Genomic DNA, 22,787 nt, shown 5'->3' with positions numbered 1-22,787 from the left:
AAGCTCCAGCGGAAGCCCGGTATTCTAGAGCGCATCTAAATGTGGAAGTTTCCTGAACAAGCACCCTGTACTTCCCAAGACCAAATCTTTGGCTTATCCAGGGTCCAGACCCACACTGTACTAATCTGGACCTACCTCCAGGTCATGGCACTGATAGCTCTCCTAAAAGGGTAATGCTAACATGCCCATTAGTACACACTAGGTGCAGGCAGGCAGGCCAGCATGTTATGCAGGCAAGGACTGTGTTTGAGGACAAAAATAGATTAAAAAAAAAAACCAACACCACATACACACACTTCCTGTGAGAGACATGGCTTTCATAATAGGTACCGCACACAAATGCTGAGGTAACAATCAGAGAATGAACCAGCAGAGGCCACACGGCACTGCAAACACTTGGAAGCTTCAGTTCTGGGAAATTTCCACTTTCTCTTTGGTACCATGAATTCCCTCTTTTCCAAACACTGAGACAAGAGCCCATGCCTTTTGTTTCATAAGCAGGTATTTTCTCCGTGTTCCACACCTGGGTTTATGATGCTCCCCAGAAAATGCCACCATTTCCATAGTACCACATGAGCAGTACAATCAGTCGGAGGCGCTGGAAACACTCATGTGGGTCTCTTGCACTCTGCAACAAGGGTAAATCGTGGAATGTGTTTGAAGAATGATGCTGTACTGTCTTCCTAAAAGGGGACCTACCTTTTGACTTAGCGATCACATATCTAGGAATTTACTTTCTACAGAGAGATACTCACATATCATATCTACATCACTGCAGCATTAATTTTAGCAACAACAGAAAACACTGCACACTACTTAATGTCATTTAAATAAATCATGATACATTCATGCTATGGAAAGTGGCAGCCCTGCAGAAGATGTCACTAGTACACTTTTAAGTAAAGAAAGCCAGTTCCAAAGCTGCGTGCACTGTAGGCCCCAGCTGTGCATTTGGTGTGATGAGCAGAGTATCCCCGGGGATCCCCCTGGGAAGTGGATGGTAAATGGGATGAAGTAGGAAGGAACACTAACTTTTTACCTTCTATGGTTTTATACTGCTTGAACTGTGTTTGCTGGAAGCACATATTTATACAATAATGAATGTTAAAAAGCAGGGATTAGGAAGGCAGTGTTCACTGTCAAATCCAGCCACAGACAAGTGGTAAAAGCTGTCACATGGCCTTGATTTGCTCTTGTACGAAAATTAGATCAGAAGTTCTGGAAAAGTTCCAAGTTGGACTTGCAGAAGCGTGTCCTGTGCCTGCACCCACATCTGCTGGGCTTCCCTCTGGGCACCTGTCAGTGAGGGCCCCACCTCGTGATGACGAAAGAAGCAACCCTGCCTCTGGTGGGCCCCAGCTCTGGGGCAGGTTTTGCCACTGATCTGTCATGTGTCATGGCCAGCCGCAGCCTCTGTGATCTCATTCGTCACATCTCACTGTGATACAGAGGACAACGGGAGTTCACCCCACTCCACTCCGGACGCAGGCAGGCAGACAGAACAAAGCAGAAAGGAGCTGCATGGCACCAACAGAGGGTTGCAAAGACATGTTTGTTTTTACAGAGTCACCTGTAAGGTGACCCAAGAGACCACCACCCTCCTAAGGACTCCAGTTTAGAGCAGTGCTGTATAAAAGAAGCTACTGTGCTGATGCCGACATTGTTCTTCATCTGCACTGCCCAAAAGGGCAGCTGCTGGCCACATGTGACTACTGAGCATTCGGAATGTGGTTAGCGTAACAGAATCTTTCACTTTATTACTTTTTACTGACTTGAATGTTTTTACACGGATGGCCCCATGTGACTAGCAGCTTCCCTAGCGGACAACACTGCCCTAGACTCTAGTTCTTCACTGCCCATGGTCAAAAATCTCATGGCCCTAGAACCCTCCTCCACCTGAGTCAGTCTCCTCGATTTGGAGTTAGAAATCCCTTCCTGGCCTGCTCCACACCAGTGATAAAGAACCTATTCCCCAAGTACCTCCCCATGGTCATCAGGCCACCTCTCCCCCACCAAGGTTATTCTCCAGGTCCCCAAGTTTCTGGACACCCAGGGCCAGCCAGCCTACCCAGAGTTGTATCCACAGCTCTCTTCTCTAGGGCATGCATAGCCTTGGAGAGGCTGGAGGTGGAAAAACCCTGGACAGACATAGAGAGAAGCTCAACCCCAGCTGGTGGGCAAGAAGGTCAAGAGCATGCAGCTAGGGCTAACCAGAGCCTCAGGGGACATGAGGTGTAACTGCATGAAAAGAATGTGGTCTGCTTCTCACTCGGCAACACAGTCACAGCTACAGATTCTGAGTCAGATTAATTCTAGAACACTGAACTCCACATACAAGATGGAATTGCAAGGGAAGTGTGAAAACCCATGATTTCACGATTATGGAGCCGGGGGCAGGGACTGACCTGCATCCACCTCGGAGGGCCCTGAAGGGGACTACCAACCCTGGGAAAAACAGGGCTCAGATCACACACTGCAAATTCAGGGAAATAAAAAATAAAATACAAGAGCTCTGGCCGGTGGGGCTTGGTTAGTTGGAGAGTCATCCTATACACCAAAAGGCTGCGGGTTTGCTTTCCAGTCAGAGCACAACCCAGGTTGTGGGTTCAGTCCCTGGTCGGGCTGAGTGCTGGAGGCAACTGATGAATGTTTCTCTCTCCCTCAGTTGAGGATAATACAAATAAAAAGAAGTACAAGAAAATATTTCCCCATGCTTTCAGACTTTCACCTTTCAGGTGTTATATTAGCCACACGTATTATCCCTTGTGGCTGTTTTCATGTAGGTCATGTCTGACCCACGTGACTGTTTGTGTGACCAAGAGCCCCAAATTGCAACCTTGGAGTAATAGCCTCCCACCATGTGGGTCAGCACACTACTTGTAATTACAATAGTTTGGGAATACGGAATACATTCACACATCAGACAAAACTGGCCTTCCAAAAGCCACTTACAACTCCATCCAATATTCTTATCTATTTTTCCCTCCAGATGGGACTTTCAGAATAGTTTTGTCAAATTAAGGGAGGAAAATTCCATTGAAATTTTGGCTGGAAGAATAATAAATCCTTAAGAGAACTTAGGAATAACTATTATTTTATCTATAATATTCAATCTTTCTTCTCCTGGAGCACAGTATTTCCTTCTTCAAATTTTGCCTTATACCACCCTCAGCCAAGCTGCTATGTGGGTTCCCACAGGCATAAAGTTAAGTCTTCCTTCTAACAAGGTTCTCTATTACCCGCAAATTAGGACCATTTTGTCTTCCTTTCTATATTATCATCATCACATTTTGTTTCATGCCTTATCTCAGATGTCTAAAGCCATAGTGGTAATAATGACCACAGGACACAGGAAGCTCTATTCTAACACACCTGATGTTGGAAAGCCAGAAAACAGGCCTGTTCTCAGCAATATACCTGTCTTCGAATCTCAAATGCCCTTGTAGCTCTGTCAGGTGGAAAACCACCTTAAACAAGGGCAGTGTGCGCTCCCTCCAGCCTGTGCTGGCAGGGCTGAGGCCCTTGGGTTTTCAAGGGCCTGAGAAGTTGACCTGACCTATGGGGCCAGGTGATGGTCCCTGATACTCAGCAGGAGCCCAAAGCTACTCACAGAGGATGGGTGCCCTCCCAGCCCATGAAGTTGGAGGTAGAAGCCAGAGAAACGGTAATGTAGCTTCACTAAGGTGCAAGAAAGGGAAACCCAGCTAAAAAACAGAGGATCCAAAAAACAAAACAAAAACAACAGAGAATCCTGTGCTACATAACATAGGTCCAAACATTTTAGATCCCATAAGATGCCTCATCAATGCCCTAGCCAGTATGGCTCAGTTGATAGAGTGTCAGTCTGGAGACTGAAGGGTCTCAGGTTCAATTCCAGGCTGGGGCACGTACCTCAGTTGCAGGCTCAATTCCCAGCCCTGGTCGGGGCATGTGCAGAAAGCAACCAACTGACTTATCTCTGTCACATGGCTGTTTCTTTCCCTCCCTCCCTTCCACTCTCTCTAAAAATCAATGGAAAAATATCCTAGGGTGAGGATTAACAACAACAAAAAAAGATGCCTCATCAAGACAAATGCAATTAATTTTCCAAATCAACTAAGAAAACATAAGACTACTGGTATTCTAGCAAATGAGTGATGAACATGAAATAGAGCTCATCGGCCCAATTTCCATATTAATATGAAACAAAGTAATAGGAAACTACTGTTCTATATTATTTTATATATACATAAAATGCTCCATTAAATAACTGGGACAAGCCTTAGCTGGTTTGGCTCAGTGGACAGAAGGTCAGCCTGAGGGCTAAAGGGTATTAGGCTCGATTCCAGTCAAGGGCACATGCCTGGTTGTGAGCTCGATCCCCAATGCGGGGCATGTAGGAGGCAGCCGATCAATGATTCTCTCGCATCAATGATGTTTCTATCTCTCTCCCCCTCTCCCTCACTGAAATCAATAAAAAATTATAATGGGAACGGGGGTAGGGAGGACAGGACACTGGGGGTGAGGGGTTGGAGGGGTAAATACTACTGTTCCCTGAAAACATTATCCTACCATTATTCCCTCAACAAACACATATAAATGAATAAAGGTATGCTAAAATACCAGGTGAGGTACACAACAGAACAGGCTCACAAAAGGCAGTCAGACATTTAAGAAAGATTTGCTGTCCCTTGACTCAGGCTCTCACATGACTTGCTCTAGCTAATAAGATGCTGGTCTGAAATGTGCCCTTTTATAGCTCTGTCATAAGCATGAGAAGGGCCTCTGCCCTCAGAGTCCTTGAGTCTCAGCCTGGGCCCCAGAATGAACACATGTGGAAGAGACTTACAGAAAGGAGCCAAACCCAGAGTGAACAGAGCCACTCAGTAGAGCCAACCCAGATCAGTCAACCTCTAGCCAATCCAGCAGAAGTATGAGCAAGAATAAATGACAGCTGGTGTAAATCACTGAAATCTGAAATGTTTGTTATGCAGCCTTGTTGTGGCAATAGCTAACTGATAAGATGGCTTCCCCAAAGGAAATCCATAAGCCATTCAAAGATAGCATTTTCCTCCAAGTTCATAAAGAAATCAAAGCTACTTACCAGGCTCACCTTTCTTCTTTGAACCAGACTTCTTCTTTGCAGGAGCCTCTTGCTTTGGTGCCTCCTGGCTCTGAACCATATCTGCCTTTTTGCCCTGGTTAGGAGCTGACTCTGCCTTTTTACCCTGATTGGCAGATGCATCCACCTTTTTGACCTGGTTGGGGGACCCTTCTGACTTTTTGCCCTGGTTTGGGGTTCCCTCTGCCTTCTTGCCTTGGTTGGAGGGCCCATCTGCTTTTTTCCCTTGGTTTGCAGTACCCTCCACCTTTGTGCCCTGATTAGCAACTGAATCCGCCTTTTTACCCTGATTCTGGGCCCCCTCTGCCTTTTTGCCCTGATTCTGGGCCCCTTCTGCCTTTTTGCCCTGGTTCTGGGCCCCCTCTGCCTTTTTGCCCTGATTCTGGCTCCCCTCTGCCTTTTTGCCCTGATTCTGGGCCCCCTCTGCCTTTTTGCCCTGATTCTGGGCCCCCTCTGCCTTTTTGCCCTGATTCTGGGCCCCCTCCACCTTTTGGCCCTGATTCTGGGCCCCCTCTCCCTTTTTGCCCTGGTTCTGTGCCCCATCTGCCTTTTTGCCCTGGTTCTGGGCCCCATCTGCCTTTTTGCCCTGGTTCTGGCCCCCCTCCACCTTTTGGCCCTGATTCTGGGCCCCCTCTCCCTTTTTGCCCTGGTTGGGAGCCCCCTCTGCCTTTTTGCCCTGATTTTGGGCCCCCTCTCCCTTTTTGCCCTGGTTGGGAGCCCCCTCTGCCTTTTTACCTTGGTTGGAGGTGCCTTCTGCCTTTTTACCCTGGTTCTGGGTTCCCTCTGCCTTTTTACCTTGGTTCTGGGCTCCCTCTGCCTTTTTGCCTTGGTTCTGGGCTCCCTCTGCCTTTTTGCCTTGGTTCTGGGCTCCCTCTGCCTTTTTGCCTTGGTTCTGGGCTCCCTCTGCCTTTTTGCCTTGGTTCTGGGCTCCCTCTGCCTTTTTGCCCTGGTTGGGGGCTCCTTCTGCCTTTTTGCCCTGATTGGGGGCACCCTCTGCCTTTTTACCCTGGTTGGAGGTTCCTTCGGCCTTTTTGCCCTGGTTCTGGGCCCCCTCTGCCTTTTTGCCCTGGTTCTGGACCCCCTCTGCCTTTTTGCCCTGGTTGGGAGTTCCCTCTGCCTTTTTGCCCTGGTTCTGGGTCCCCTCTGCCTTTTTGCCCTGGTTCTGGATCCCCTCTGCCTTTTTGCCCTGGTTCTGAGCCCCCTCTGCCTTTTTGCCCTGGTTGGGAGTTCCCTCTGCCTTTTTGCCCTGGTTCTGTGGCCCCTCTGCCTTTTTGCCCTGGTTGGGAGTTCCCTCTGCCTTTTTGCCCTGGTTCTGGGTCCCTTCTGCCTTTTTGCCCTGCATAGCACCAGTGGCCTTGGAGCCCACTGGAGGCACAACCACCATGGGCACCTCCTTAGGAGCAGTTTCCAAGATGGCAGCCTTTGAGGCCAGAACCTGGATAGAATTCACTACAGAACTGACTGCTGGTTCCACTTTTGCTACTTTTTTCTCTTTCTTCTTTTTGTCCTTAGGGGAGGAGGCCAGCTTCTCTTGGGGCATGGCTGGTACCGCGGCTATAGGGGTAATGACCACAGAGGGTTGGACCGGGGTTGGAGCCACAGCCATTGCAGGTGCCCGTACTGGGTCTTTGAGGAGGATGGTCATGTTTGGGGCTGGCTCATGGTCAGGTATCTTCCCGTTGGGTTTCTCATCCTTTTTCTTGGTCTTTCCTTTCTTCTCTATCGTTTTCTCCTTCTTTTTCTTCTCTACTTTCTGGTGATAAGTTTTTGCCATCTCCTTGCGCTGGTTGGCTAGAGCTTCTTCATATGACGTCTCCTTCATGGAGAAGGTTGACACCAGGAAGATGCCAATGGCAGAAACAACCATAAATCCACCAAAGACCACAACCCCCAAGGTTTGAGTGTCGTAAATGTCCATTCTGGCTTATTTTCCGTTCACCTGCCAAACACATACACATAGATTACTTTTTGCAGAAACTGAGGTATTCAGTTTCCATCCCTAACCCCCACCACCAACTTAAGGTTTCACTAATTCTTCAGACTGATAAAGTCAATGAAGAAACAAATCCAGGCAATCTCTGATGCCATATACTCTTACCTTTCTCTCCGTAAAAGAGAGCAATTTCTAAGCAAGATATGAGCAGTCCCTTTCAGTGCTGGCAGATACAAAGCACTAAGGAAATGACAGACTGAAGGTCTGTACTTAGGGCAGGCCTCCATCACAATTCAAGATATTCCCCACTGGAGGAGTTAAAGATGCACATGAGCACGGGCACAGGCCAGGTGTATAACAATCAGGAGTGGTGAGGACTGTGGCAAAAATGCTCCACTAAATTAGGAGCTGTCAACCAGCTATAAATGATTGTTATAGAAATGTAAACAAGCACTTGCCAAGAGAGCTTTTGCTTTTTCACATTAGGTCAGAAATCTTTTTACACAATGTGAAATAGACAAATTGGAAAAATACCACGTGAGCCTGACATAGTAGGCAGTTAAGACAGACATGAGCAGAGCGGGAATTTGATAAGCCAGGTACAGAAGGTCACCAGGGTGGAAAGCCCTGGGAGCTTACCAATGGACAACTGTAAGGTGGGATCTCGTCCCCAGGGTGACCTTTCCTCCCCTAGCATATCGCTGGCCACACAATTCAGACCCCCTGATCTTCCATACCGCTGGTCATCCTGTGGTTCGGACCTCCCCTGACCTTTCCTCCCCTGTCACATCACTAGTCATCTGGTAGACGTCCTGTACAGGAGGAACAAGGGGGCTGGAAAAAAGCCTCTACTGCTCCCAAACAAGCCCTTGCACCATCACTCCCTTAAGCATTAAGTCCCAAGACAGTGAGGTTCTGACCTACATCAAATAATCTTAGGAACCAAGGTCTGTTGACCACTAAGACAGAGTTTTAGTCAAACTAGAGATAACATCTAGGCTTCAGCTGTGTTTCACCTCCAGGCCCAGAAAAGCAGCAAGACCAGACCAGGCCGAGTGACACCAAGGCTGACATCAGGACTAGCTATGGGAAGTAAGGATCCGCTGCCCTGGTACAGAACAATCAGTGGAGACCATGACCCTGAGCAGACACTCCTGGAAAGCTGGATATCTGATGAATATTCTATTGAGATCCTCCTCTGAGACTTCTAGTTAAAAACCCTTAATATGGGAGGTTGGGGCGGGGGGTGGGGAATCTCTTTCCCTCTCTCTCTCTCTCTCTTCCTAAATCCACACAGCTTAGCTGGATCACATTTTCATAGCCCACTTCTCTACCTCTGACTTTCTAAATAAACTTTCACCTGTATTTCAGTCTTAGCTCTGAATTTTTTCCTAGCCAAACTCAAGGACCCAGGTCTAACACCTGGCGCCGTTCGCAGTTAACATGGCAACACTTCTGCAGTCTTTCAGCTGCATACATTCTGGCCTGGAGGCCCCAGGTGTGCCATCTCTACTGTCACCTCTTTCCCTCGTGTTGATAAACAAAACTACCCAAGGGTCAGGAAGGAAAACCTTTTTATTACAATCCTAAAAAGTGACCAAGAATTTCGTGAGTAAAAAATGGTCTGTTGCCAGTGATAGCTGCTGAAAAGTTATGGAAACTGCAACTCACAGGAAAACAGGGGGTGTATCAGTCTTGGGAAGTCCACCAAATATAAGACTCCAGGTTTGGAATTTCACAGCCAGAGGCTGCAAAGGAAGGAGGACAGTATCACCAGGCTCAATCCTTGCCCTGGGGAGGGGCCCTTTGCCTGGGAAACACTCCAAACCAGAGGATGAACCACTCCTTCTCACTGCCTGTGGACCAAAGTCCAAAGAGTCAGATGTATCCTGGTCCACCCTTTACTGACAGTCCAGGCCAGATTCAACTTCAGTGAGAAACTCCAAGAGTTTTACTTACTTGAATACACTCAACTTTCATCAACTAATTTTCATGTTATTATCATATTCCCATCCCCCTGGAGTGAAAAACAGCCTAGCCCCTTCAAATGATCAAAAATGGAATTCAAGAACAGAATGTAAGTATAAGACGGTGGGTAAAGGAACGTGGAAAGGGGGCAAAGAGAGAGGAGCAGGAGAGGTGAACCACCCTCCCCAGCATATCCCCCCTCCCAAAATCTCTAGACACAGCGTCCAGGCCGGGTCCAGGCTTGCCATTGGCTTAGAAGTTGAGATTCCTCTTCCAGTGGGAGTGAGAAAGAGAAACAGAGTAGGAATTTCTAAACAATAATGAAATCTAAATTTTGACTATAGGGCATTTAAAAGAAGGAACTAAGGAGACTGTTTTAAATGTCTCAGCATTATGTTGTAAGAAAAATCAGTCATCGCAAAACAAGCACACTACTGCATCGTGCCTTTCTAATAAAACCCTTGCAGGAAGAGGGTTTAATGCTCTTCTGAAAGGAACTTCATATATGTGCTTTCCATGGTGGTAACTCAGTCAGCTGCAGCTATGATACTGCTCCCAGCTTATCACCCTGGGTCTACAGAACCAAGTCAAAGTCCTCATTCCGGTTGGAACTTCTGCAAATGAAGTCTGAGGTATGCTCATGGAAACTTAGACCTGGACAAGCAGATTCTCACCTCTGGCCATGGGTTCTGACAGCATGATCCACACACAGCCAGGGCGCCCTCATTGACTAGTATGATAGTCAAGAGGCTGCCCCAGATTAATCCTTCCAGGAACACACTTACAAGCTAAGTGTTGAAAAGGAAACTGCCCTGCTTAGCCCTGAAGGGATCCACAGGGTGGGAAGGCAGAGACAAGAAGGCCTGAAATATTCTATGGTCAACCTCCATTTCTTGGTGAGTGTGCATCTCCAACTGAAACTCCACGTCCTCACAAAGACCTCTCAGAACTTCACTAATGTGGACACAACTCAGGTACAAAAACTATATTATCATCCCTATACTCGGTCTATTCAGACGACAAAATTCCTGTAAAACACCCCCCTTCTCCAGAGGCAGCACAACAACAGGGGCCTGAGTCACCCTATCGAGTCTCCATAAGCTGCAAGCGGCTTCCCAACAACTCTGCGCTTGAGGGGTGGTCTCCCGCGACGCTGCAGGTTCACCAGCTACTATAAAGCGGGCCTGTCCAGCCGACCACTGTGGGGCCTCTGCAGCCTGTGGTTTAGGCAGAAAAGCCAAAGTTGAAAATTAGCCTTGAATCTTACTCAAGTTAGGCAAACATGGGCTACAAAAATGTATTCTCTGTCCGGAGCTCAGAATCGAGAAAGGCCAGCTTGGGAGAGTATTTCCCTTGGCAATACACACAAGTGTATGTTTGATAGCAGCGCAAATGTGTCTTCCCAACTTATGCATAATGGGTTGCTCTAAAAATGAATTACATCCCCACCACTAATTCCTAGGTTAGAATTTTTTAAAAAGAAATCTTTCAGAGAAAAATAAAAAGCCCTAGTCTTAAGGAGTAATACACTAAAACATTTAAGGCTAAGATCGTATCACCACAAACAGCAAAGAAATCTAAGTGAAAGCCAGCCTTCCTGCTGCTCTGCAGGGTCAGCTTGGGTGGGAACATCATGGGAAACCTCTGATTCACAGGAATGATAAAGCCAGTGATGCCTCACAATGTGCTCTCAAGATCATCATTCAGGGTGCTTTGCTTCTGAAATCCCCACTGGATTTTCCATAGGCCATGCCCAGGTTGGTAGAGAAGGTGCATGCCCGCCATATATCCTGTATGGGCTGACCACAAAGCACCTATGTTCTGTTAATTCTGAAATACAGTATGTATTTTTACTTACTATTGCTAGTACATTTAAGAGTGTTAAGTAGAAAGGTGAAGGCCCCATGATGGAAGGAAGCAGGAAGCGACCCAGAAGCTTGGGGATCACTCCCAAGCTCAGCTGGCTGAAACTCACTGGCCTACCTGGAGGGTCCTGAGAGAATGGCTTTCCTTCTGTTCCCAGGGGGTAAGGATTTAGGGAACAAAAGAAAGTTAAAACTCCAAATTCTTCATACATGGAATATATCTAAGTCATGTAGCCAGACAAGTCTAGTCCGGTTTGGCCAATTCAGTCCAATTTGGCAATTGGGATGAGGTAGGCTTTATAAAAGAACCCTCAACAGAACCCCAGAGCTCGGTCTCATCACTAACGAACGAGCTATTCTGCCATGGGCCACATGAGGGCTCTCAGAAAAACCATGGGGCAGGAGGTGTCACAGAGAACAAGTCCCCAGATAGATTTCCTGGGCACAAGATTACCCACGAGTAAGGCACAAAACTAAAACAGAATGACAACGAAATAGAGTCCCTTACATATACGGTTGTATCAGGATCACCATCTAATATACCAAAGATTAAGAAAAATATCATGAACATCCATTTATCTACCACCCTACTGCCTCTGATAAAGGTTTATCAGATCCAAACATTTTACCACATTTATTTCTGATTTTTATAGATTTTTTTTTAAATCCTCACCCAAAGACATGCTTTTATTGGTTTGAGAGAGAGAGGAAAGGAGAGGGAGAGAAAGAAAGAGAAACATCAATGTGAGAGTGAAACATCGACAGGTTGTCTTCCACACGTGCCCGGACCTACAACTTGGGTAGGTGCCCTGACCAGGAATAGAACAGACCCACGCTGGCCAGGGCTACTTCAGATATTTTTAAAACTCTCGGCCTGGCCAGCGAGGCTCAGTGGTTGAGCGTCATCGACCTATGAACCAGGAGGTCACGGTTTGATTCACAGTCAGGGCACATGCTTGAGTTGCAGGCTCGATCCCCAGTATGGGGCATGCAAGAAGCAGCTAATCAATGATTCTCTCTTATCATTAATGTTTCTATCTCGCTCTCTCTCTTTTCCCTTCCTCTCTGAAATAAATAAAAATATATTTTAAAATAAAAATAAAACTCTCTCTCAGCACTTGGAATGTAGCACGTGCATACATATTTATGCTTACATTACAAACATATGTCTCAACAAATAAAATATAGTGTAGCTTTGAGTGCTGATGAGTGTTATATAAATGACACTACTGCAGGTATTATTGGACATTTTTAAACAATTAAACTTAGTTTTTGAGATTTATTTCCATAAACAAACATAGCTTTAGTTCATTTTAATTCTATATTATGTAACTAGACCACAAATGGAAATGGAAATGACAGGCATTTAGGTTTTACAAATTTATGCTATTCACACAGAACTATAGTGTGGCACGTTTTCCAGGTTCTCTGTGCCTGTGTACACATTTCTCTATGACAGACCTAGAGCTGGACCTGCTGGGACAGGGTGGGCAAGGCTGTATGCCAGATGGTGCCCAACTGCTCCCAAGGGGCAGCAACACAAAGCCCCCACATCTCTGCCAACATTTCCTACTATAGTCAAACTTGAGTCATGGTGCCAATCAAATGAATGTGACATTGCATCTTATTTACTGCCTTTCAGATTTCTTTACTAGATTACTGTTCATAGCCCTTTGCTCATTTTTGTATCAGTTTTTTTCCTCTTTGTAGCTGACCTTTACATATTTTGATATTAATCATTTGTTTTAGTTGTGCTGCAATCTGTGATTTCTTTTCCAACCAATGTATAATATATCAACTATTAATTACACTATCAATGTAGTCCAATTTACTAATATTTGCCTTATAGTTTGTCATTCTTGTTTCATAGCTACTGCCTCAGAGTCATAAAGAGAATGTTCACTTTTTTTAAAAGAAAAAAGTGTCACTATCCTTCAAATTTAAATAATTACTCATTTATGTTGGATAGAAGAAATAAAGGGTGTCCCAAAATTCACACAAGAAGTAATTTTGATAGAAAACACAGGTTTATAATTAAAAAATGTAAATTTTTTATTGATTCATAAAGTATACAGTATAGGGTTATGTATGGAATAGCACATCGGGTAAATGGCCTCCACGGCTTTGCTGGCACATACGCAAAGCCGTGGTCTTCAATGTCTTCATTGTCCCTGCTCCTGGACCATAATTGGTACTTGGTAATGCTTATCAAATTGAAGGGATTGAAATCAAAGGGCAACAGATATTAGAATCTGATCCAATAAACCAAGTAAAATTAGGCTTTTATTTTTTGTTGTTGTTGTTGTTGTTAATGCTCACGCAAAATTCAAATCTTGCTTGAATTTTGGGACACCCTTTACATTTCTGAGTCAAAACTCAGTACAACCCGGGCCAATGTGGCTCTGCTGGCTGAAGCATCGCCCTGTGCACCAGAAGGTCACAGGTTAGATTCCCAGTCAGGGCACATAACCAGGTTGCACATTTCACCCCAGTTGAGGTAGGTTCGGGAGGCAACCAATCAATGTTTCTTTCTATGTCTTCCTTCCTCTCTCACTAAAAAAAAAATCAACAAAATAAAATGAGAAAACTTTCACGCACACAAAAAAACTCATACAAAGTAAAAAATCTCCCTTATACCCAATCCCCCAGCCACTCAGGTTCCAACCATTGGGATGGGAGACAGCCACTATAACAGAAGTCATTTTACTGTTTAGAAGTTATTTTTTTCTAAAAACCTCAGTAATGCTTTTCATAGCTAGTTTTTTTAATCACCTGGGATTTACTTTGCCATATGACAGGAAATCATGACAAAACTTTTCCCCATCAGTTTAATTATCCAGCACCATTTCCTGGCTGTTCTATCTTCCTCCACATTGCTCCCCATTACTTAAATGCAACCTCTGTCCCATCAAGTCTGAAATATGCCGGGATCTGTTACTGGACTCACACTTTGTACCACCAGTATATTTATCTATGCCCTGCATCATCACACATTTTTGGCCTATGCATTCCCTTAAAAAAATTCTACTATGATTTTTATTTGAATCTGAATTTACAGATGAACATAGGGAGAACTAACCCTGCACACTATGGGAGCTTCTCATAAATGAATATAGTATGGTAAAGCTCCACATTCTTTCAAATTTGCGAATAGCTTTTTAAGGTCTTCCCTATAAGTCTTACCAATCTTTTCTGTTGTAATTAAGATTATTGTTTTTTTTAATGTACTAAAAAAGATAGCTTTTGTAAATTACTTTTTCTATTTCTAGCTATAGACAACCAGCAAAGCTATTCATTCCTGCACTCATTTATCCAGATACTATGCTAAACTATTGTCAAATCTAGGAGTTTGTAGGTTTTCTTGAATTTTCTTAGTTTAAAAAACAATCACCTATGACAAAAGAAAATGCTGTTTCAAGCCATACTCTCCCTCATCTTTTTTCTTGTCTGAGAAGACTCTGCAGCAGTGTTGACAGGGTGGGAGAGGGGGCTTCCTGGTCTCATCTGTTTGCCATTTCCTAACATTTCACTATTAGACAACAGCTTTTTGGTAGAAGCGTCTTCTCAGGTTAAGCTATCTTACATTCCTAGTTATCTTTTCTTTAACAACTGGTTACTAAATTTTAGCAAATGCTTTTTCTTTACCACTTGACATTTTCTCTAATCTGAAATGGACTGCATTACAGTAATACATATTATGGGATTTTCACTTTGTATGAGTTTTTTTGTGTGCGTGAAAGTTTTCTCATTTTATTTTGTTGATTTTTTTAGTGAGAGAGGAAGGAAGACATAGAGAGAAACATTGATTGGTTGCCTCCCGAACCTACCTCAACTGGGGTGAAATGTGCAACCTGGTTATGTGCCCTGACTGGGAATCTAACCTGTGACCTTCTGGTGCACAGGGCGATGCTTCAGCCAGCAGAGCCACATTGGCCCGGGTTGTATTGAGTTTTGACTCATAGAAATGTAAAGGGTGTCCCAAAATTCAACATATAACTCAAAGACTGTTCTTATGCTATAAACCCTTCTTGATGGTGAGCCCTTTTTAATATATCACTAGATTTGTTTTGCTCACATTTTTATATGGGATTTCCATGTGTTCCCTTTAAGTGAAGAGAGTTAGAGGTCATTCTCAGACTGTTCTTATATAGTCTTGGTAGCAAGGTCACTTGAGTCTCATAAAATGAGCTAAAGATCATCCCTTTCACCCTGTTCTTGGTAGATTTAGAAGAACTTTCCTGTATAAAAACTGTCAGATCTCTGGTGTTTCAACATCTGTTTTGGGGGGTAGGGGGAGTTAGAGCTCATTTTTAACTGATTCCATTTTTTTCCATTTTTGAGATATAATTGAAATAGATCACTGTATAAGTTTAAGGTGTACAGCATGATGATTTGGCTTACATATATCATGAAATGACTACCACAACAGGTTTAGTTAATATCCATCATTGCATATAGAAACAAAAACAAAACAAAAAAGAGGAAAAGGGAAAACTAAGATGGCGGCATAGGTAAACACCTGAAATTGCTGCCCCGAACAACCACTTCAAAAATACAACTAAAAGACAAACCAGACATCATCCAGAACCACAGGAAGGCTGGCTGAGTGGAAATTCTATAACTAGAAGGAAAGAGAAAAGCACACTGAGACTCAGAGGAGGTGCGGAAGTAAAGTGCAGAGGTACGGAGGCACAAGCACGTGGAAAGGGGCTGGCAACAGAGGACGCTGGTGTCTTTTGCAATCGGGAGGGAGGCACAAACTCCCTACGGCCCTGACTCCAGTTCCGGGTGAGTCTCTGGGGACCCAGACTCATACGGGGAGAAACTGGACTGTCTAGCAGTGGGCAGAACTCGAGGGCGGCTTTCTCTCCGAGGTGCTTGCAGCGATTACCAAGACACTGAGACCTGGGGGCTCTTAGGGTAGGACTGAGGATCAGCCATAGCTGCTTGCTCCGCCCTGTTGATTCCCTGAGACCCCGCCCCACCCAAGCTTCGAGCAGAGGCTTTTGCATATGAATGGACTGGCCCTTTGAGATCTAAAATTACCTAACAAACTGCAGCTGGGTCAGAAAGACCCACAACATCCAAAAGAAGGCCCAAGGCCCCACAGCTGCTTGCACTGCTTCACAGCTGGGCCTCATCTGGGCACCTCCAAACCCAAACAAAGAAGAGGAACCTGCAGATCTCTCCATAGCTCCTACTGCGCAGCCTCAGGCAGAGACTAAATTAGCACCTCTTTAGAGATCCAAGAGCCTGTGTACCCAGTGGTCAAATTGGGACCATCCAGATTACAACTCCTCAGATCCATAAAGGACACACTCAGGGGGCAGACTCAGAGAGCACCAAAGCCCAACTGAAGCAAGTCTTGCCCCATAAGGGTGTCTTCAGCACAGAAGTTCTCCCACTGTAGACACAGCTGATTCTCACAGACAATTGGCCTGGAGGTCAATTCCTCCCAGTGATACCTACAACAATCAAGGCTTAACTACAACAAGACTGTGCACACAGCCCACAAAGGGGTGCACCAAGAGTGTCCACCTCAGGTAATTGGGGAGGCTGAGCCACTGGGCCCTACAGGACACCTAGCACAGAAAGCCACTCTATCAACACAGGGAAGCATAAAAAATGCGGAGACAAAGAAACAGATCACAAATGACAGAGATGGAGGAAAGCAAACTACTGGATATAGAGTTCAAAACCACGGTTAAAAGGTTTTTCAAGAATTTTCTAGAAACCACCAATAAATTTAGTGAGACCCTCGAGGATATGAAAAAGGACCAACTAGAAATTAAGCATACACTGACTGAAATAAAGAATACTATACAGAGATCCAACAGCAGACAAGAGGATCCCAAGAATCAACTCAAAGATTTAAAATACGAAGACGTAAAAAACACCCAACCGGAAAAGCAAAAACAAAACAGAATCCAAACATATCAAGATAATGTAAGGAGCCTCTGGGACAACTTCAAGCGTCCCAACATCCGAATTATAGCAGTGCCAGAAGAAGAGAGAGCAAGATATGGAAAACCTATTTGAAGAAATAATGACAGAAAACTTCCCCTACCTGGTCAAAGAAATAGATTTACAAGTCCAGGAAGCGCAGAGAACCCCAAACAAAAGGAATCCAAAGAGGACCACACCAAGACACATCATAATTAAAATGCCAAGGGCAAAAGAAAAAGAAAAAATCTTAAAAGCAGCAAGAGAAAGACAGTCAGTTACCTACAAGGGAATACCCATACGACTGTCAGCTGATTTCTCAACAGAAACCTTGCAGGCCAGAAGGGAGTGGCAAGAAATATTCAAAGTGATGAATACCAAGAACCTACAACCAAGATTACTTTATCCAGCAAAGCTATCATACAGAATTGAAGGTCAGATAAAGAGCTTCACTGATAAGAAAAAGCTAAAGGAGTTCATCACCACCAAACCAGTATTATATGAAATGCTGAAAGGTATTCTTTAAGAAGAGGAAGAAGAAAAAGGTAAAGATAAAAATTATGAACAACAAATACACATCTATCAACAAGTGAATCTAAGAATCAAGTGAATAAAAAATCTGATGAACATAGTAAACTGGTGAATATAATAGAATTAGGGGCATAGAAAGGGAGTGGACTGACAATTCTCAGGGGGCAAGGGGTGTGCGAAGAGACTGGACAAAAATTGTACACCTATGGATGAGGACAGTGGGGGGGGGGGGTAAGGGCAGAGGGTGGGGTGGGAACTGGGTGCAGGGAAGCTATGGGGGGGGGGGGAGAGAGGAACAACTGTAATAATCTGAACAATAAAGATTTATTTAAAAAAAAAGAGGAGAAAATTTTTTCTTGTGATGAGAACTCAGGATTTACTCTCTTAACTTTCATATGTATCACACAGCAGTCATCATGTTATTGTGTTGTACTTTACATCACTAGTACTTATTTACCTTACAACTGGAACTTTGTACCTTTTCACCACCTTCTTCCAATTCCCCGTCCTCCTCCCCTCTGCCTATGGTAACCTCAAATCTAATCACTTTTTCTACAAGATGAGATTTTTTGGTTAAGATTTGGAGATCATACAGTAATTGTCTTTTTGACTTATTTCACTTAGCACAATGCCCTAAAAAAAGGTCCATTCATGTTGTCACAAAAAGCAGGAATTCCTCCTTTTTATAGCTGAACTAGAGGCCCAGTACATGAATTCGTGCATGAACGGAGGGGGTGGGAGGTTGTCCCTCAGCCTGGCCTGCACCCTCTTGCAATCTAGGACCCTTTTGGGATGTCCGGGTGCCAGTTTAGGCCCAATCCCCGCCTGGCCTGAGGGACTGGCCTAAACCAGCAGTCAGACAGCCCCTGAGGGATGTAGCAGTGTGCCAAGTGGCAGGTAGCCAGGGAGGAGCCCAAGCCAGGGCTGGGTGCTGTGCCACTCGCGCTCATCCCAGCCCATTGCGCATGCCTGCCACCACTGCTAGGTAGCACTGGTGGAGTCAGGAGAGGCTCCTACTGCTACAGCAGCTGCGCTGGCCAGCCATGAGCCCCGCTTCTGGCTGAGTGGCACTCCCCCTGTGGGAGCGCACTGACCACCAGGAGGCAGCTCCTGCATTGAGTGTCTTCCCCCTGGTGGTCAGTGCACATCATAGCGGCTGGTCGACCAGTTGTTCAGTCACTTAGACTTTTATATCCTATACTAGGGGCCCGGTGCACGAAATTCGTGCACTGGGTGTGTGTGTGGGGGGGGGGGAGTGTCCCTCAGCCCAGCCTGCCCCCTCTCACATACTGGGAGCCCTCAGGCATTGACCCCCATCACCCTCCGATCGCCTGATCGGCCCCTTGCCCAGGCCTGACGCCTCCGCCAGAGGTGTCAGGCTTGGACAGGGGACCCCCATCTCCCCCCGATCACTGGCTCTGGCCCCCGCCCAGGCCTGAGGCCTCTGGCCCAGGAATCATGCCTGGGCAGGGGACCCCCATCTCCCTCTGATCGCTTGCTCCACCCCCCGCCCAAGCCTGACGCCTCTGACCCAGGCTTCAGGCCTGGGCAAGGGGACCATCATATCCCCCCAATCCCTGGCTCCGCCCCCCACCCAGGCCTGATGCCTCAGCCAGAGGAGTTGACCCTCATCACCCTCCGATCACCAATCACCGGATCGGCCCCTTGACCAGGCCTGAGGCCTCCGGCAGAGGTGTCAGGCCTGGGCAGGGGACCCCCAGCTCCCCGCAGTTGCAGGCTCCGCCCCTGCCCAGGCCTAACGCCTCTGGCCTAGGCGTCCGGCCCAGGCAGCGGGGACCTGAAGTGGCAGCGGGGGGCGCCGCGACTGTGGGCTTCGCTTTGGGCCCAGGCAAGGGACCCCTACCTCCTGGGACTGCCAGCTTCGACCGTGCCCAGCTCCCATCGCTGGCTCCACCCCTACTTCCTGCTATCACTGACCAGGGCGACAAAGGCGCCTGATTCTCCGATCATGGCTGGGGGGCAGGGCAAAGGCGGCCCCAGGGCCGCCTTTGCCCTGCCCCCCAGCTCTTAGCTCCCCCCGGGGTTTCAGATCACTGTCAGTGGCAGGGGGCTTCTTCCTGCTTTCCCTTTCGCCTCCCTGCATTGTGCCTACATATGCAAATTAGCCGCCATCTTGTTGGCAGTTAACTGCCAATCTTAGTTGGCAGTTAATTTGCATATAGCCCTGATTAGCCAATGAAAATGGTATCGCCGTACGCCAATTACCATTTTTCTCTTTTATTAGTGTAGATAATAAAAGGGTAATATGCAAATCAACCAAACAGCTGAACGACCGGTCACTATGATGTGTTCTGACCACCAAAGGGCAGACGTTCAATGCAGGACCTGCCCCCTGGTGGTCAGTGCACTCCCACAGGGGGAGTGCCCCTCATCCAGAAGCTGGCTGACCGGGAGTGGGACTGAGCTGTCAGACACCCCCTGAGGGCTCCTGGACTGCAAAAGGGCGCAGGCTGGGCTGAGGGAACCTCCCCAACCCCAGTGCATGAATGTCGTGCACCAGGCCTCTAGTATATAGATAATATTCCAGTGTGTGTGCGCGCACGCGTGTGTGCGAGTGTGTCCCACAGCTTCTTCATCCATTCATCTGTTAATGGACACTAAGGTTGTTTCCATGTCTTGGCTATTATAAATTGCTGATTCAATATCAATGTCAACTCCCAAACCAGCTTTTGGGTTTGTGATCCAAGCTATATAATTCTCATTATTCCTTCCTCCAGCTTCTATTGGTTTATTTTGTTCAAACTTCTTGATATTACATTTATTCACTTTTAGGCCTATTTTTTCTGTAGCAAATCTTTAAGGCAATAAATTTCCCTTTAAGTACTATTGTAGCTTCACCCTAACAAGCTCCAGCACACAGTATTTTCATTTCCAGTTGTAAGTATTTTCTAATTCCCATATGATCTTTTAGACTTGTGTGGTGGTAGTGTCATTAACTTTCTGAGAACATGGAGGGTTGAACTATCATAGGTAATTCCTCATTTAACTGCACTGTCATCAGAGAATTTGTTCTATATGATCCATAAAAATAACTTCTTATGTGACCCAGGATGGACACACACACACTAGTGTATGGGGGGGGGGGGGGGACATATGTAATACTTTCAATAATTAAAAAAAAAACAAAAAAAAAACGATCACTTGAGAAGGGGACTTAGCCCTCAGACCCTTTTCCAGGCAAAATTCTCACTGTAGGAAATGGTTTCTTTGCATACAACCTAAACCCTTCTGAAGTGTTAAAGCTTACATCTTCTTAAGCAAAAAAGAGACAGCATCTGCTCCATGTTCTGTAACAAATATCATTTGAGGCTAGTAAGTCTGTCCTCAGACAAAATCATTTCCATTTCTTTAAATTTTCTCCTGGGTGTTAGTAATGTGGCTCTTCTTCAAGTTCCTCTAAACATGGACTACACAACAGCAGGGCTTGGAATTAGAAATCAAATACCAGATTAGAAATGAGGCACCTGTTGGCCCTGCCACTTGCTGGCCTTGTGACTTTGGGCAGACAGTGACTCCCTGGGCCTCTGTCTCCTATAAGAGGGAAAGGATACCTCTGCTCAGGAACAAGGGAAGGGGAAAGAAGGCGGGATTATCTCAAGCCATCCATGAGCAATATGTGATACAAACTTGAAAGAAAAATGTGGAAAACTAGACTTTGCACTCGAAATCCCTAGGTCTTCTATTTCTAAATGAAATAAACTGTATTTATCAAAAGAGCCCCTTCACTCTCCGACTCCATGGGTGTGTTGGTTGTTTCTGAGCTTGTTATATGTGGCTTCACAAAGTCCAAAGGCGTGTGCTGAAACTTGTTGACTAAAACAAAGGGTATGCAAACATATATGTGTCTCTGAATGATGGAAAATTCCTGGAATGTTAGCACACACATACACACACACACACAAACTGTATCTGTAAGAAGTTAGGTCTTTCTTTATATACTTCCAAAATACTCAAAAAAAATTTTATCATAAGCTGAATCTAACCAGCTGTATAATCAGTCCTTTAACTTATTCTATTTGTTTAAGTTATTAATGTTTTTTATTACCTACTTTTATGCCTTTAATAATGATTTTGTGTCATACCTTTAGTGGGACTTTAATAGTGGCAATCCTGTCGGGCTTAGTGGTGGAGCTGTTTCTGCAGAGCTGTTCTATATGTGCTTCAACCAGGGTCTAGACTACTTTTTTACAACCAGCATGGACCTCCTGTTAATATTCTCAGGAGACTTTGCCTCCCCAGCTTCGGGACAACACAGATAAGCTCCACAGGTTACCACCCCTTGCTACCAGTCAGTCCTTTCATTGAGGGTGTGGACCTTCAAGGGTGCAGGGCCCAGGAGTCCTCAAACATTTTAAACAGGGGGCCAGTTCACTGTCCCTCAGACCGTTGGAGGGCTGGACTATAGTTTAAAAAAAAACTATGAACAAAATCCTATGCACACTGCACATATCTTATTTTGAAGTAAAAAAACAAAACAGGAACAAATACAGTATTTGTATTTGCATGTGGCCCGCGGGCCGTAGTTTGAGGACCCCTGGTGCAGGCTTTACTTGGATGTATGAAGGGAAACTCAGGTCCCACTCCCCCCCTTAGACAAACCCCTGTCACCACCTGGACATTAAAGCCAAAGGCCTAAGACCCAAGAAAACTCTGGCTGACAATATCCCACCCATACCCCAGGGTTAATTTACTCTTGGGTCCCAGTCACTCCCCTCACCCTTGGTTAATGGCCTCTGACAATCTCTTTTACTACCTTATTAGCTCAGCTATGTTTTTAAAAGCATGTTTATTCACTTTATTTAACATTTCTAAAAAGAGAAGATAAATTTCAGATCTGATTTAAAATTTTAAGTATAATCTCTGATTTTTTAACCCAAAGAAACAAAGAGAAATACTGTAACTAAAAGATGTGATCTAAAATAATTTATTTCATGCTTTTTAAAAATATATATTTTATTGATTTTTTACAGAGAGGAAGGGAGAGGGATAGAGAGTTAGAAACATCGATGAGAGAGAAACATTGATCAGCTGCTTCCTGCACACCCGCTACTGGGCATGTGCCCGCAACCAAGGTACATGCCCTTGACCGGAATCAAACCTGGGACCCTTCAGTCCGCAGACCGACACTCTATCCACTGAGCTAAACCCGTTAGGGCTATTTCATGCTTTAATAGGATGGAAATAGCTTTCTACTTTAAAGAAACAATGCTACTCGTTTTAAAGAAAGGCTTAACCACTAAAAATAGAAATGTATTCTATTATAAGCCTTTGCTTATTCATCGGCCATTTCAGATGAATGGTTCAATTTCTATGTCTAAGGAAAAAAAATAATTGACATGTTTTTTGTACTTATCCACAATAACAGTCTTTGGGAAAGTAGGTACTTAAATAGACCTAAATCTGAGAGCTTATAAGAAAGAAGCTT

The 22,787-nt window shown here is 45.2% G+C and overlaps 1 protein-coding gene across 2 annotated transcripts in view; it reads right to left on the bottom strand.

Annotated features, from left to right (window-relative positions):
• The window catches only part of RRBP1 (ribosome binding protein 1), a 71,658-nt gene that overhangs the window by 34,666 nt on the left and 14,205 nt on the right, over positions 1-22,787 (bottom strand). Inside the window, exon 2 of one of the 2 annotated variants that reach the window (XM_081096972.1) lies at positions 5,084-7,040. In XM_081096972.1, the coding sequence (XP_080953098.1) occupies positions 5,084-7,019 (1,936 nt within the window). In that variant the 5' untranslated portion in view covers positions 7,020-7,040. Of the gene's footprint in view, positions 1-5,083; positions 8,413-22,787 lie in introns of those variants that run through there. The other variant, XM_081096971.1, reaches the window with a different exon arrangement.

The sequence above is a fragment of the Myotis nattereri genome (assembly GCF_964212035.1).
Source record: "Myotis nattereri genome assembly, chromosome: 8".
In the NCBI taxonomy this organism is placed as follows: domain Eukaryota; kingdom Metazoa; phylum Chordata; class Mammalia; order Chiroptera; family Vespertilionidae; genus Myotis; species Myotis nattereri.
This window is presented reverse-complemented; position numbering and strand designations above follow the sequence as displayed.